The sequence below is a fragment of the Vespa mandarinia genome, chromosome 18 (assembly GCF_050613455.1).
Source record: "Vespa mandarinia isolate Hongniang chromosome 18, ASM5061345v1, whole genome shotgun sequence".
NCBI lineage: Eukaryota > Metazoa > Arthropoda > Insecta > Hymenoptera > Vespidae > Vespa > Vespa mandarinia.
In genome coordinates this window covers 976,137-992,681 of record NC_140827.1, presented here as the reverse complement: position 1 = coordinate 992,681, position 16,545 = coordinate 976,137, and the positions used below count along the sequence as shown (strand labels likewise).

The window sequence follows — 16,545 nt, the reverse complement described above, 5'->3', positions numbered from 1 at the left end:
TTAAAGAAAATACATAAGTTATTGAACTTACTTGAGGTGCTCCTTGTGGGATTTGTGTCCTTTTTGACCGTTACCTGCTATATGTAGTTCTTGGCATGGAACGGACATCAATACGAGCTGTCTTCCGTTCAAACGATCTCCTAATGTCGATCGGTATTAGATGATATGGAATTGTTTGGGTGAGCTTCGCTCGAGGGTCGGACGGCGATAGTCAACTTGGGTAGTAAATCTTCTCGTCATGAGGGGTATGAGGCGGTAAGGTACGGCCTCGTGTTGGTCAGTAGTTTCCGGTGAAACAATTCCCAAGTTTTTGTGATAACGAACCGAATTGTAAAACGACGCGAATAGTCGACGTAAATGGTACTTTCTACAACCGCATAATGTTCTCGGCATAAATAAAGCTAGGATTCGAGGATAGGTTATATTAACTCGTGCGATTCATATGTTCCACATAGTAAAAGAATAACTTAAGGTTAAGGATTCACGTCTTATAGAAGGATAGTTTTTATTATCTTTGAACTTGTCGACTGCGGGACAGAAAGTTCTTGAGACTCATGAAAATAATTAATGTAATCTGAAAATAATTTAGAATGTTCCAAGGTGTTGTTGGCAACAGCCGGGTTATTTAAGGCACACTGATTTTAACTTAACAATATTAATTTATTAATATTTTACAATTACCGTCGGGAATAACCTTCGAGAATGACTTTCGAAAATAACCGAGAATAACCGAGAATAATCATCGAAAAAGTATCATCCCATAATTGTATATCTGTTCGTTTTATTATAGAATTAGTTTGTATTATTAATGACTCCCTTTACGTCGGGTTCGAATATGTTGTATAATAGTGTTACTAACTTATAGAAATAAGTCTCGTAAAACTTATACAGTCCTTTAGAAAAACATATTCTGTACATTTGTTATTTGTGTGAACTGTATATATATATTTATATATATATAACAAACGAGTGATGTCGTATGTAACGTTAGCGTAGTGAAAGCGTAGTGTTGTCGGTGGTAGAGATGAGGCTACCTGCGGGAGCTTTGCTATGGGCATGAGGCGTTGCCCCGACCTACCGACAATATGATCGTGTCCTCGATCGCTTCTTATACCTAATGTGTGATTTACAATTATTAGCAACTTATTTCTAGAAGACTAAGATTTTATAGGTGGATAACAGGTATTTAAATCTATGTATGAGAGGGGTGTTGGATATAACAGTCCGTATTAGACTCATCTGAATCAATAGTCTAATTAATATTTTCATTTCTTCGGAAGTAGTGGGTTTTATCTCTTCATTCGAGCGTGTTCCGTGCTTGGATGTTGAAGCAATTTTTGGTCTACATATCTACATATCTTCCTTTACTTAATCGGAAGACTTATTACTTTTTCATTCAAAAATAATGAAAGATCTTCACCAGGTTTAATATAGCCGAAAGTAATTCTATCAACAGCACACTTTTCTCGTTGAATTTAAATGATTTTTGTTTTCATATAAACTCGTTCCACTGGATATTATCCAATGACCTAACAGAATTGGTCAGTTTCTCCTCCTCTTCTATTGCCAGTTCTTTTAACATTTCTTCAGCCTTCACTTTCATACGTATCCTTGTTATCTGAGCTTGAATTTGAAATTTTATTTCTAACCTTTTTTGTAAAACTATTTACTTCTTCATTATTACTCTGCTCAATTTCAATAATATTTTTACACTGTCTAATCAACATTTTGAGTATTAAAAGAATCACAGATGTGTTTGCTAGAAAAAATGTTTCTCGACCGAAGGTTTTGAGTTAAGTGTTGTGAGATCTCTTGTAGTCATCTTCCCCATTTTCCATCATTTACATATTCTCTTTCTGACGTGTATTCTGCTACTTTTCATTAGCCTATTTGATATTTTTGTTTAAATTGCGCAACCCAAGAATTGCAAGATTTAGAATTGATTTGTTATATATACAGTAAAAATGCTGCAAGTTGTTTGTAAATTTTTGTTAGCTATTACGAGATTCCTTCAAGTTATCAATCGATGATTAATCAATGACCTACCACGGAAATATCTACTTTTAATATGTGATTCCTTTATTGATAAATCTTCCATATGTTTTAAACGGAAGTACCATGTCTTCGAGTTCTAACTTGGATATGTTTCAGCTATATTAACAACTTTTATTTTATAATAGTGTCCTCCAACTTCTGTAAATATATTTAATGATGGTAATTATGCATAATAAGTTGTACAAAAGTTTTGGAACTTAATTTTCACTCAGTTTTTTGTGAGTATATTGAGAAATTTCTTCTTTTACGAGACTATTACTTTTTCAGTAATTACCACAAAAGATTTTGGCGCGATCAGACCATTTGATTTAAGGAACTGCTCGTATAACACAATGGCATATTTCAATTCTATTTCCGAAATTTCATTTTACACGTATTCTTGATCACTTTTCTCTCTAAATAAAAAATCCTGACATATAAACAAATTCCATGTCCGACATTACATAATATTTTCTTTTTGCATATTCCTTTTCAGAAATATAAATATTAATATAAGAGTTAATTCACGAATATAAAAAATACAAAATAAAAAATTGTTTCTTTTTTCTGACGTATGTGCTAGAAATTTTCAATTAATGAACAACCAATAGTTATATAACCTTAAATTATAATTTAAAAATACTGTTTCAATAGATCGTCTAATAAAAAGAAAACCGTATCATACGAGGCAAAAATAAGTTTATATTACAAATGACATACCTCACTTGTACACAAAATTTCAGAAAATTTTGAATTTTGGGATGGTTTCCCCTCCTTGTAAGTTGCGCGTATATTCATCGCCATTACTGGGTTGACTTTGCTATTACGAGGGAGTGTGTGTCAATTTATAAAATTCTATAGTTTTAAAATCAAAATGTGAGGAAATGCTCATTATATCATTCTGATTTCTTTGGTATTATCTCCTTTATTCATGTACTAGTCTTATTGTGTATAGACTTCTTGTATGATGTATATTTTTTTTTGGTTACATTCATTCATTCACTCCCTTTGTTCTGCTTTTAACATCCATTCTTTTATTCACCCGCTTTCAATCAGCTTTTGATGTTCATTTGTTTCTCACTTTCGTTAATGCTTCAGTGAAAATATTGGGCAGTTGTTCAGTAGATGTATTCTATGTAATCTTCTCGATATACAGTTTTTCGATATCCAGACCTCAGTCTGGATATTGTAAGTTTGATGAATCAAGCCTTTCATCTTTTCTACAGATATTTCTAACTATGCAAGCGAAGGAATATTGTGTCAGGATGAGATAGGAAAAGATCTACCTAGATTGCTAATCTAGCTAGATTGCTAAATCAAGCCGAACAAAATTACTCCAATATAGAAAACGAGCTAATTACAATTATTTACGCCATGAATTATTTTCTATACGGAACACAATATAATTTAGTAACCAATCATAACCTTCAGTTTGGTTAATTTTCGTAAAGAATCCTATTTCATTGGAGATTAAAATTGGCGAAATATGAATATCATATCGTTTACGAGACGGGGAAATGGAACAACAACACAGACGTCTTGTCTCGAAATTTTATAAATCTTTATAGATAAATGGTGTATATCACTAAGGTGTGAATACTGAACTCCTTCGGCACTATTTACGTACGCGATAGCCTTCATATTGTCTAAGCAAAATAATATTTCACATCCCGATAACCCTGACGCGAAGCATTTTATCGCAAAAAATGCAATTAACAATTCAAGATTATTGATATGATTATTGATATGATTATTGTTTTCTGTTTGTCCCAAAAATCAAAACAACTTCTGTAACAACTCCAGTTTGACAAAGATGAATCTGAGAGAATTTCGAGAGTATAGGTTTGAGTTTTAATTAGATTTGGCAGCATTTAGTTTCCATTAGTTGAAATCCTTAAACATTAACGTTGTTATTAAAATCTTTCCTTCATAGTTTCCGCCATTAAACATTAATGTTAACAATTTTTGTCTCTTTAATTGCTTACGGTAAATGAATCCATAAGCTACCGCAGGACAGGTGACCATCAATATCCCCAGAAAAATTTCGCAAATTTTCTAATTTTGTTTATTTTAAATTAGTTCATTAGTTTTACTATTTAAATCTTTTCCTTACCTGTTAAATTTAAGGTAAAGTTAATAGTATTGATAACGAAATCAAGATACATTTTTCCGCGACTAAAAAACTTTTCTGTTAATTGATAATTAAATACAAGAACTTTAAAAATATAATTGTCTCTTCTATATTTTGTTCACAACCATATTATAATTTATTGATAAAGAGAAAATCATTTGGGTATAAGACTAATACTATTCCTCGCAGTCTTAATATATTCACTACAGGTTTTATAAACTTAGTAAAAATATACAAACTATGGTGCAAATTCCAGATGGTAAAAATAAAAATTGAATTGTTTTTCCCTTAAAGTTGAATCTTAAAAATTGTCTGTGCCCCTTATATATAGATCCTGAGAAATAAGCATTGTTAAGATTTATAGATCTTAAGAAATCTCCTGGGGAAACCAAGCCTAGTGTTGACCAAATGTTTAGTATAGTCTAGTTTAATATATAGAGTTTGAACAAGTTTATTCAACTTTTTTAAGTTGATTATGAACCGAATGTAGTTATCGGATTTTGGTACTAAAAAAAAGGGCAAAATGAATGGCTCTTTAGAGTCCTCGCATTCCTTGGCAACCCCTTTTCTTATTGGTTTTTTAATTTTTTTTTTACAATTTTCATTTTGTTTTTTGGTGAAAAGAGTTTTTCCCTCGGTAAAAACTTTCGGGTCAGTATCTTTGTATATGGTATTTTATAACCACTTAAGTAGCTGAGAATATATTTATCACATGTAATTTTTTTCAATCTCTCCACATAGAAAGATAAACGCTATTTTAATTATCTTTACTACTTTTTCGATGATGAGTGACTTATCTTTTGGGCTGCTGTTCAAGGCAGATCTTGTGGGGTTCTATACGTCTTTGGTATGAATTTTAACAAAAGTTTTTGTTGTTGATCCACCGGATGGTAGAGTATTCTAAATTTCCCTGACTTCAAAATTTCACTGCTGTTTTAGATCTGTGAAGCTGGATTCATTTGAATTCTTACTTAGAACCTACAAGATGTCATTTAATGATGCCGCTTTCTCAGTCGTAGTGTCTGTTTTAAATTCTCCTTTTGTAACTTCATCCATTTTTATAACTCGAATATTTTCCATTTTTTTACTTTCTTTCTCGCCTCAATCAATGTTTGAGAAAAAAAAGAAACCATTACGAAATTAGATAATTTTATAAAGCGTAGAATACAGAAGAATTTTTTGTGCCAACTATGATGTTGTTCTTATTGAACATAATCACAAGTGAGAAAGGAGATCTGTCTTGTCTAGTATAGATTGGCAACGTTGTGTGGACATTATCTTCCAACTTTGGTGTAAAAAGATAAGATTTATTTCTTTATGTAATTATTTCCTTATGAAAATTTTGGTGTGAATTTTTCTTTTTGAACGTTGGTTAACTCCTTAACTAACTTTATTAGGTTATCAATGCGGTTTTCAAACCGCATGTATTTTATTAACTCTACAACATTAGGAACTGGATCTTGATCTTTTTTTCTTCTCAACTATGTTCTCCGACGTATTTAAATATAATTTAGTATATATTAAAAAGTAAGAATTTAAGTATTATTTTGGGTAAGTTGCAAAAAACATGTTAATATTTAGGCACAACTAAACAATATGAAATTGTAGGGCTTGACAATCGAAGAAACATGATGGTTGAGCGCCACTTTTTTAAAAAATACGTTAAACGTTGTAATTTTAGCATGACAAGCATGACTACATTATTATCAATGAGAATGAGATATATAATATAATAGACGATAACCATATCGTGTATTATATTTTCTCTTATAGTATTCTCGCATAATCCTATGGTATTCTCTCATAAAAGAATTACGAAGACGTGCGCTAGGATACAACAAAAATAAAAAAAAAACTGGTCCAAATTAAAAACCGATATTCAAAATTATATACAAAATGCCACAAAATTGTTACACGAAAAAGCTTGTTTAATTAAAGATGCATCAATCGATGACAATTACAGATACATCTAGAAAGGCGTTTGACAATATTTCAATAAATATCGTGACTCCAATGCCTATTACACAAACAGGAAATAGTTACCTATTAACAGTTCAATGACTATTAACCAAGTATTCTATATCACTTCGATAAGTTTCTTTGAAAGAAATCGGAGACGTAATCATAAAAAATGTAATATGCCGATTCGAATTATCTAAAAGCATCTTAACTGATCATGTAACGAATTTTCTATCTGAATTGAAAAAATTTTTTATCAATCAATATCAGATAAGCACGTATTATTCGCGTCTAACGGATCGATTGAACGTTCTTACCATATACTAGCAGAATTTTTAAAACACTTTATTATCAACAACGATTGGATTGAAATAATTGCAGTAATAGGTAAGAATAATATAAAAATACGCACGAGTTCAGGCGCTAATATAGTACATACTAATCGACTTAAAATTAATAAGTTGAAGCGGCATTAAAACGAACGTCGATAAAATCGCCATCACAAAATAATATCACCGATGTACGGTCTTGGCAAGCGCAGCATGGTGCAACAATTGTTTTCCCTTCTATGATGACGATCGATAAGATAAATCCCCATTATTTCACTAATCAAAATTTCGTAATATAAACAGCATAGATCTAAATCCGAGCATCAATTGTTCGTCAACGTTTAAAGGGAACTTATTTAAACTGAAGAGGAAAAAATTCAAAATAAAAATGATTAAAATAATAATAGTACCTATTTTAGTAAGATTGGCAACCGCCATCAGCGAACATGCATGCTTAGGAACACGTGTTGGGATGCTATAAAGGATAAACCTACGGTAATATCTCTCAAAGCCTAGAAATTAGTAAATATTTTTAACATTTCACGGATGCGGGAATTTTTTGACCGCTTCAAGTTTTCTTGTATTCGGTTTAACTCCATCTTCCTCAATGATATGACTCAAATATACGACTTCTCTTTTTAAAATTCAGACTTACTTGGCTATAGTTTTAAATTAATTGCTCTTAGTCGTTCTATTAACTTGTTAAATTTAATTTCGTGTTCTCGAAGCGATCTCGCTAACAAAACAACGCCGTCAACGAACATTTCTTTGCCTTGGAGCCCCGTCAAGACCATTTTTAAGGCCAAATGGCATGCGTATGAACTTATAATAGCCATATGATATTAGAATGTTATTTTATGGCTATCCTCTGGTTGCATTTCTATTTGGTGAAAACCTGATTTTAGATGGAAAATTAAAAAATATTTCGCCCAACTGATCTAGAAGTTATATTTGGAAGAGGATAAGTTTCTCCGATAGTTTTTTCGTTTAGTCCTCTACAATCCATCACCATTCTCCATTTTGGATTCCTCTTTGAGTCAGCTTTTTTGGGAACCATCCAAATGGTAGAATTATAAGGTGAGGCCGGATAATTACATCTATCAGAAGTTCTATTTGCCTGTTGATTTCTTTTTTATGCACTGGCGGAAATCTATGATGTTTCATGTGTATAGAAATTTCGTAATAATTCGATGGGAAAGTATGTTTGTACTTCCCAAATCTTTTCACGGTAGGTGAAAGCGAGAATCAGAACTAACTGGTAAAACTGGTTTCAAAACGCTCTTCCTTTCTTCTGAATTAATGTGTTCAAATCGTAAAAGTGACTTCACTTGAACTACTGTATTTTCATTATTTATTTCATTCGGTTGAGGCTCATACCTAAAGTACTTATTTTCTCTAGTGGCTACGAGAGCGGCAGAAAGAAAAAAAGACTCCGAGTTATAATTAAATATTTACAACTTAACCCTATGCTTAGTTCAATAATGATTACTAAATAATAATAATAATAATAATAATAATAATAATAATAATAATAATAATAATAATAATAATAATAATAATTTTTTTTTGATGGTCTGAGAATGCCAATCTTAACACACTAACCCAGGGACCCCGCCTGCCAGAGGAACCCTTCACCATTTGGGTTCCCTATAAGTCCCTGGAGTGTCGGGCTCACCGTTGGAATGGGCACTACCGACTAAACTCATATCCATCCTAGTGGCATAGTGAAACCATCCCGACACCGCCATGGGGCATTACTTCGGGATGGCGCCCAGGTATTTAAGGTTGATCCCCTCCTTGGCCCGGACGAGTGCGTCCTTGTACGTCGTCTCCTCGGTACAGGATAGGGAAATTGCAGCCACTTCTCTTTCCCTTTGCATCCCTTTCTTCCTTCGTTGCGCAACGCTCCTCCTCTTCCTTCTTTTTCTAGGGGGTACCTGTCCCCGCAAGGGTTGAGGGTCGTTGACTTCATCCTTTGATGTAGCCAGGGAGAGTGCATTTGCTTCTCTGGACCCGTCTCCTCTTTCGGCCAAGCACCTGCACAAAATCATCCTGCGGGGTTAGTGTCTTACCTATACTTATCTGTTGCGCAGGGGGTCTAGTGGACTCAGCACGAAGTGTGGGGCCTTTGTGTGGTCCACCAGCTTCAGTCGCTGCTCCACTCGATGTCTGATGCCGCTGTTGCTGCTGCTGTTGTTGCCTTTGCGGCTGCTGCTGCAGCTGCTGCTGTACTTGCTACAGTTGTTGCTGCTGCTGATGCTGTACTTGCTGTAGCTGTTGCTGTATACTGCGGACAGCCTCCGCCATTGCCTTTACCGACCCGTCTGAGTGGCTTGCATCCGGGGTCCTTTCTTGGCTTTTCACAGCCAAGGGATTTTCCTTTTTTTTAATTGCTCTCTTGAGGCGGAAGTTCTCCTACGTGATATCCTTATTGCACAGCTCCATGGCCCTGAGTTCAGCCTTCAGCTGCTCAATTGTCTTCTTCGCTGACGGATATTCATCTGCTCGGGTTTGGAGCCTTACCCTTAGGGTCTTGAGTCCCTCCATAGTTATTCTATAGGTACGCTTCATGTCCCCCGAGATGACCTCTTTAAGGTTGCGGCATTTCAACCTGGCGCTTGCGACCTCTATGGAGGCTTCCCTCAGCGTATCGATCACCCTACCAGTCTCCACCTGAGACAAGGCAGGGGTCTCCGCCGGTCCTCTTTCACCCAGCACGGGCCAGTCTACCACCGACTCATCCTCCTCGGACAAGTAAACCACGGGCCTCGCACGTTTATTCTTCCTCCCTTGTTTTGTTATCGTCAGGCCGGAGAACCCCATGCCCTCAACGGCTCCTGGCAACCTTTTGCCACTCCTCCAAGTGGTACTCTTCCCTTCCTACACTTCCTGGCGCATTAGATACACCGCAAGCCAAGTCGCCTACCTGTGGTGCCCTTCCTGACGCATTATCCAAAGCTGGGGCCAGGTTGCCTACCCCGAGCTCCTGGCAGTCGTTGGTTGACGACAGCGGTTGGCCTACCACCACCTGATACCGCCGTGGCATGGGTATCCCTCCCATGGCCGCTTATTTCGTTAGTCGTACTATCCATGTTTAGAACAAATCATTACTGACAGCCAGGCTCTCAAAGGAAAGGAAAGGAACGGAAGGAAGCCAAAGAGAGATAGAAAGAGTAGAAAAAGATATGGCAGAAGAGCAAAGATAGAGACAACCATACAAGAACATTCATACATCATTCATACAGTCTCTTTTAGTCGCCTCTTACGACAGGCAGGGAATACTGCGGGGGAAATGTCTCCGAGGTCCTGCTCCAAAGCGAGTCGTTCGGCGCTCCACCGGGTACATATGAAGAACGTGTGGTGGTCGTCGTCGTTGATTGAGTTCCCATAGGGGCAGTTGCCGTTTGCTACCTTCCTCATTTTTGCGAGGTAGGAGCAGAACAGGCCATGCCCTGTCAAGAATTGGGTGAGGTAGAAATCGACATCTCCCGCCTCGCGGTTTATCCAGTTGTCTAATCGACTGATGTGTCGTGCAGTCCATGTGCCCCTAGGCTCCTGCTCCCATCTGCTTTGCCAGGCCTCGATGCTGTTAGACCTGGCGTTCTTTGATGCCTCCTCCTTCCCCAGAACGGCCTTCTGCTGATCGACAAATTGTCTCTCCTTGGCTGGTAGATCGATCGACAACTAGCACTGCGGGCTCTGAGATCGTGCGGTAGGAGCACGCGATTCAGAGGGCGCCCCTCCTCTGTACCGCGGCTATACGCTTACGATATTTCTCTTTTCGCTGCGCCTCGGCCCATACTTCCGCACCGTACAGCATCACTGCTTCGGCGGCACGCATCAGTAGTCTCCTCATGCACGGCCTGGGACCGTTGACATTGGCCATGAGTGTTCCCAGCGGGGCTACTACTTTTGCCGCCTTGTTGGCTGCCTTGATTATGTGCTCTCTATAATTAAGCTTGTTGTCAAGCATTACACCAAGATATTTAACAGCCGACTTAGTCTGGACCGCCGCGTCTCCTAGGTGAAGCTGCGCAAGGTGTTAATGCGCTTCTTCGTTAATAGCACGATTTCTGTTTTGTGGGCTGCAAAGGATAGCCCGTGTTCTTCCATCCAGGAGATGACTCTGCGCATAATCTGGTTGAGCAGCAGCTGTGCCTCCTGCGTGTCTCTTGCAGTTATGACAACTGCAATGACATCTGCGTACCCAACCAAGAAAGCACCTTCGGGGACTGCCATACGTAGGATACCGTCGTAGAAAATATTCCAGTTATCCGGTCCCAGTATGGAGCTCTGGGCTGCCCCCGATGTCAACTCCAAGCTTCTTGGACCATCGCCAGTACTGTATTCTAGGAAGCGCTCGTTCAGATAGTCCCCGAGTATTCGGAGCAGGTACTCCGGAACAATGAAGTTACGTTCTAGCGCTTCCATTGCAAAGTCCAACCTGACGGAGTTGAAGGCATTTCTCACGTCTAAGGTGGCCAGCAAACACAAAGGGCGGGATCGGTGATTCCCGCGCTCCGTCATTTTAGCGAAAACCTCCTGGACTGCGTGGATGGTGGAGAGGCCGGATCGAAATCCATACTGACGGGCAGCAAGATCGCCCGCTGCCCTTACGGCCGCGAGCAGCCGTGGCCTAAGCAGCTTCTCCAGGAGCTTGCCTGCCGTATCCAGCATAAATATAGTCCTGAACGACGAAGCGGCAACTGCTGGACCCTTGTTCTTGCTAATGAGCACAAGTCTCGCTTTCTTCCACGGGGCGAGGAAGATGCCCCTCTGAGGCACATGTTATACATGTTTAGCAAGAGCTCAGGTTGACTCTGCGCAACGGCTTTAATTACTTTCGCTGGAAGTCCGTCTGGACCTGGAGCTTTCTTGTTCCGCATAGAAGATGCGACCCTGAGTAGCTCTTCTTCCGTAAATTGTGGCGCATCGGGTATGTCAGGCGCAGCCGTGCTAATCTCTCTCTTCAGCTGTGAGGGGAATAGAGTATGCACGATGTATTCCAACGTCCTCGCGTCCTGAGGGATTCTTTGCGTTCGAGTCGCCAGCTTGCGTGTGACGATCTGGTACCCTAATCCTCATGGATTTTGGTCTATTTCCAGGCACAGCTCGTTCCAGCACCGTCGTTGACTGACTTTGATGGTCCTCTTCAATACTTTTTTGGCCGCTTGATACTCTGCGGCCAAGGCAGCAACGCCGAGTTCGCGTCTCTTCGCTTGTTGTGCTAACCGGCAAAACCTTACGCACATTTTGCGATCTCGTTCGTCCACCAATATGCAGGACTCCTCTGCGGTTTCGTGCTCTTCTTTGGCACCGCTATCGCGCAAACCTTTTGGATGTGCTGCATAGTTGCAGTAATCATCCTGGCTTGTACAGTTGGCGATAGACTCGCGACTGCAATTTGATGGAATCTCCAATTTTTTCATCTATTACTGAAGACAGCTTCTCTCGATCCATTTTAGCGATAGTCCACCGGGGTGGTCGGGCTGCATTTGTCACGGCTGGCCTCCTATCGTGTACGTCGAATAAAATGTACTGGTGATCGCTCTCGGTGTAATCTTCGATCACCCGCCAGCCAGCGATTCTTGCCACAAGATGTTCGTTGGCTAGAGAGACGTTCAGGATCGTCTCTCTGTAGCCAGGCCTTCGGATGGTTGACGTCGAGCCTGTATTCAGCACTGCTAGCTCCAGTCTCAACAACACCTCCATGATTCATCTTCCTCTGGAGTCCGGCCTAGCCTCCCCCCTTCGAGAGCTTTGACATTGACGTCTTCAGCCACAATGAGATTCCCTTGCATTTCCCGCAGCGCGTCTTCCAGATCGTCCAGTTTGGTCTGGAAGTCGTCTATCCGGTCGTTCGGGGTGAGATATACGCTGACATAGGTCATCGAATTATGTCTCACCCAAACATAACCGCGTCCGTATCCTTGATCCGACACATGTATCTGACGGGGGTCTGAGATCCAGATGGCCACGGTGCCCAATTCGTCGCCTCTACTTCTGCTACCGATGTGCAGCAATCGCAGTTCCTTATCTCCAGCGTAGCTCTGGGCACCAGTTCTCTGATGCTGCTCAATTGCTCCACTTCTTTCCTCAGGGTTTCTGTGAAAGAGTCCCTGATTTCCGCAGTAGTCCTCTTAAGCTCGAGAAGAATACCTCCCTTTCTTGTCAGCCGGGCCGATTTGACGTCTACCCCTGCAGCGCTAGTCTTGATGCGCTGGTGGATAGCTCCGACTACGTCTGCATAGGTTTTACCTTGCGCGGCGTTGAGGAGGATCTCGTCCGGCCTCGTTCTTCTTCTTGGCCTGTCCTCCGCTTTGCTCTTCTTACTTTTCTCCTGCGGTGGGGGTTTCGTTGCCGTCTTCCCTGGTTTTTCTTTTGTTCTTTTGGTTATTCTTAGCGACCTCCGTCCACTTGGTGACTTCGGTAGTTGTCGCCTCTTGCCTCGATCTTTTGAGGCTTTCTTCAGAAAACTGCGGCGGGCTTGTGGCTACTCTCTTAGCTGTGCTAGCATCAGCTACAGAGTTAGCACGAGGCCGCTGAGCGACTCAGGCGGGGATCCTCGCTTCCTCTATCTTTTTTCTAGATTTTTACAAGAACTCGAGGCTATCGATTATTTCCTCCAGTTCTGGGAGCCCTTGTTTAATCGCATTGTTTACATTCACAGCGGCCCTCATATTTGCAAGGAGGACTTTCGCTTTCGCTAGTTCCTCTCTCTCTCTCTATCTTGTGGTGTTCCCTTCGTAGGCTGAGAGCCTACGCTTTTGTTGCATTGTGCAGCGATGTTTTTTCCAGGTGATTCTGGGGTATTTTGTTGCTTAATGTTTATTTGGTTGGGTATATTTAGTTTTTTTTATGTTTTTATTTTCCATGTGTTTTAATTTTTTCCCTCCAGAGTGCCTGGCCGTCTCCGAACGCGGTGCCTCCGTAAGTGGGGGGGTGATCACCCTCGCAACTACCCCTATTGTTGCGAAAGCTATTGGCTATAAGGTCGGAAATGAAGCATCCGCCCTTGCCGTTCACCTACTTCCTTCATCGGCTTCCTGACACTCCCGTGGGTGCAATGCGTTGACGCCGTGTGTTTTCCACGAGAACCGCGTTTTATGTATCATTCCGCATATCACTTTCGGGCAGCGTCAACGTACCCGCTAGTCCTCATGGTCCTGCCGTAACCCTGGCTTTGGGCCCTTACAGTGTGCTGTCATCCGGGCCAGATGAGTCCTGGTTTTTTTAGGGAGGTTGTACTCCTCGTAGCTCGGGCGCCGACGCTGCTACTTGTCGAAAGGAAAGGAACGCTCCAATCCTCTTCTTGGGGAAATAATAATAATAATAATAATAATAATAATAATAATAATTATTAAGTTTTTCATATATGACTGGCAAGAGTGGGAGACATAGTTCCTACAAAACTTTTGCGCTTGAACTTTACCTCATCTAAATCTTTCAGCAATTCGGCCTTTTTTTGACTATATCTGGCTTTATATGTGATTTATTAGTCCACAAAATTTCTACATAAAATTTAAAAGACAATATATTTTAACGTTATTTTATTATCATAATGTGAACATTTCACACATAAATGAAAATTTGAATTATAAAATATTTGTAATATTTAAGTCTATGTACCGTTTAAAGCAATGAGGACGATGCAAATCTGGCTGACGATCGCATGTTTCTCACAAATAAAAGGTTTGTTTTTTAGTCTCTTTGGCTAAACAGACAAAACAATGTATTGCAATATTTTTCTTTTTTTCTTTTACTAGTGAAATATTGTCATTATCATCAGAATCACCGATTGACCTCACGAAACAATTACTTTCATATTCGTCCTTAATAAATTTACCATCACTGCTGTCTTGAGACATTTCTAACACATTTTTTGTCATATTGAGTAGTATTTTATACTTTATTTACACAAAAGTTTGACAACAAGAAAATAAATATTAAAACAACTAATTAATTTATCGCGAGAATCATACTCTACTTTATAAATAATGTACCTGACAGTATTGTGTCTAAATTTCAAGTCAATCAGTCCGATAATTTCCAAAATCTAGTTATAATTAGGTCGAAAAACATAGTTTCGAGAAAAATGCAAAAATAAGTGTCCAGTTATTTGAATGATAAAATGATTTGTTTTGCTCACTTTTAATCAACAATTTCTATAACATTCCTTCAGCCCATATAATAGACGCATATAATATTTCTTCAGCAGCAGAATGAGTATCTTAGAATCCTTTCTGAGATGATCTGCGAGTTTGGCGAACGTCTTTCGTGTTCTGTTGTTCTTGGATCTCTGCAATATCTGTCGATACTCGAATTCAATGACGGTATCGTAAAACATTGCTTTCGGTAAATCCTTGATTTCACAAAATTTTTCTTTTCCTCGTAAACCAGTTCTTAGCAGTCAGAATCCTAAAGTATGTTTATGCCATAAGCTTTATTTTTTATGGGAGAAATAAAATTAATACTAGTTGTTTCGTAAGAGTCACACGAAATCACTAATGTAAAATCGAATCCACGAACGCTTGATTCTATGAACTTCACATCATTGTTGCTTGTCTTGTACTTTAGAACGTTACTAATAGCAGAAAAAACGGTGACAAAATTTTAAAATTCAATTCTTGAAACTCGCATCAACCGCTACATCGATATCTTGGTCAGCCTTCAATTTCTTTGCTGAATGATTCTCTTCATTTCGAATCGATTTAGCAGGCGATTTTTTTAAATACTTGTCGATTGATTCTTTCTACAGGTCTTTCCATTTTGAGCTCGATAAATTTGAGTTTTTGGTTTTTCATTTTCCATTTTCGCCGTGAATTTATAATTTCTGCGTGACAATATGTGCTTCTATATTGCGTGTAAAATACTGGCTGATGCTCCTGAAATTAAAAATAATACACTTAGCATCGAGGACAGGCGGATCAGGTAATTGAGAGTAAGCAGTACACACATAAAAGGACACAATAGGACAACTGTAAACGCTGAGCTATACGGATTGAACTGTGTGGCTCACCGCTCGCAGTTGCCTGACCCTTCTACCTAGAAACACAATTTTTCAGGATGCGATATTCCTTTTTGGCTTTTTAATCTTTTTAATTGTTCATCACAGATTATAACTTTCGTCTTTTATGATTCTTTGGCTTGTTATATAATTTTCAAATTTATTGTTGTTATGTTCCTTGATTAGCTTTCTGAATTGTCTGTTGTGCTTGTTAAGTAATCCTTCGAGGATGATTGTTCTATATTTTCTCCACTTTCCTCTTTTCTCCTTTACGTTTCTCTTTCATTGTTTTTATTATATATTACCTTGACAACTAAATGATTGCAAATTTTGTCAATAGATATTCTTAGCACATTCTTTAGTTTTTAACGTGTTTAAAACACCTAATCTATATTGTTTCTTGTTTTTTGGACTTACGCCTTTAATTTAGCAAAAAAATTGTATCGATTAGTTATTTAGTTTCGTTTATATTCCAATTTAAAAATGGAAGATCAAGATGCGCATTTCAGACATATTTTATTGTATTATTTCCGAAAAGGCAAGAATGCATCGCAAGCACACAATAAGTTATGTGCCGTAAATGGGAATGAAGCCTTGAAAGAAAGACAGCGTCAAAATAGACAAATTTCGTTCTGATAATTTTTCACTGAAATATGCGCAACGATCTGGCGTCCAGTTGAAGCTGATTAGACCCATATCAAGGCCATTATCGATTCAGATCGTCGCAGCACAACACGTGAGATTGTAGAGAAGCTAAAAGTATCATATACGTGTGTTCAAAAAAAATTAAAACATCTTGACTATGTCAAGAAACTCGATTTATGGATCTATCAGCAGCTTAAAGAAATTCATTTGACGCAACGCATTAGCATCTATGATTCGCTTCTAAAACGCAATGAAACTGATCCATTTTTGAAAAGCCTAATTACTGGTGACGAAAAGTGGATAGTTTATTACAACGTTAATCGGAAGAGATCGTGGGTGATGAAAGATGAACCAGCCCAAACGACATCAAAAGCAGAGATTCACCAAAAAAAGATTATGCTGTCAGTCTGGTGGAATTATAAAGTAATTTTGTACTTTGA

The 16,545-nt window shown here is 38.8% G+C and overlaps 1 protein-coding gene across 1 annotated transcript; it reads right to left on the bottom strand.

Annotated features, from left to right (window-relative positions):
- Nucleotides 1-9,690: 9,690 nt before the first annotated feature.
- On the bottom strand, nucleotides 9,691-12,172 carry LOC146872428 (uncharacterized). Its single transcript, XM_085662590.1, has 6 exons — nucleotides 11,993-12,172; nucleotides 11,592-11,882; nucleotides 11,295-11,519; nucleotides 10,612-11,229; nucleotides 10,222-10,483; nucleotides 9,691-10,118 (listed from the first exon to the last, which is right to left on the bottom strand). The coding sequence occupies exons 1-6, from the start codon at nucleotides 12,170-12,172 to the stop codon at nucleotides 9,691-9,693; spliced, it is 2,004 nt and encodes a 667-aa protein (XP_085518716.1).
- Between the last annotated feature and the right edge of the window lie 4,373 nt (nucleotides 12,173-16,545).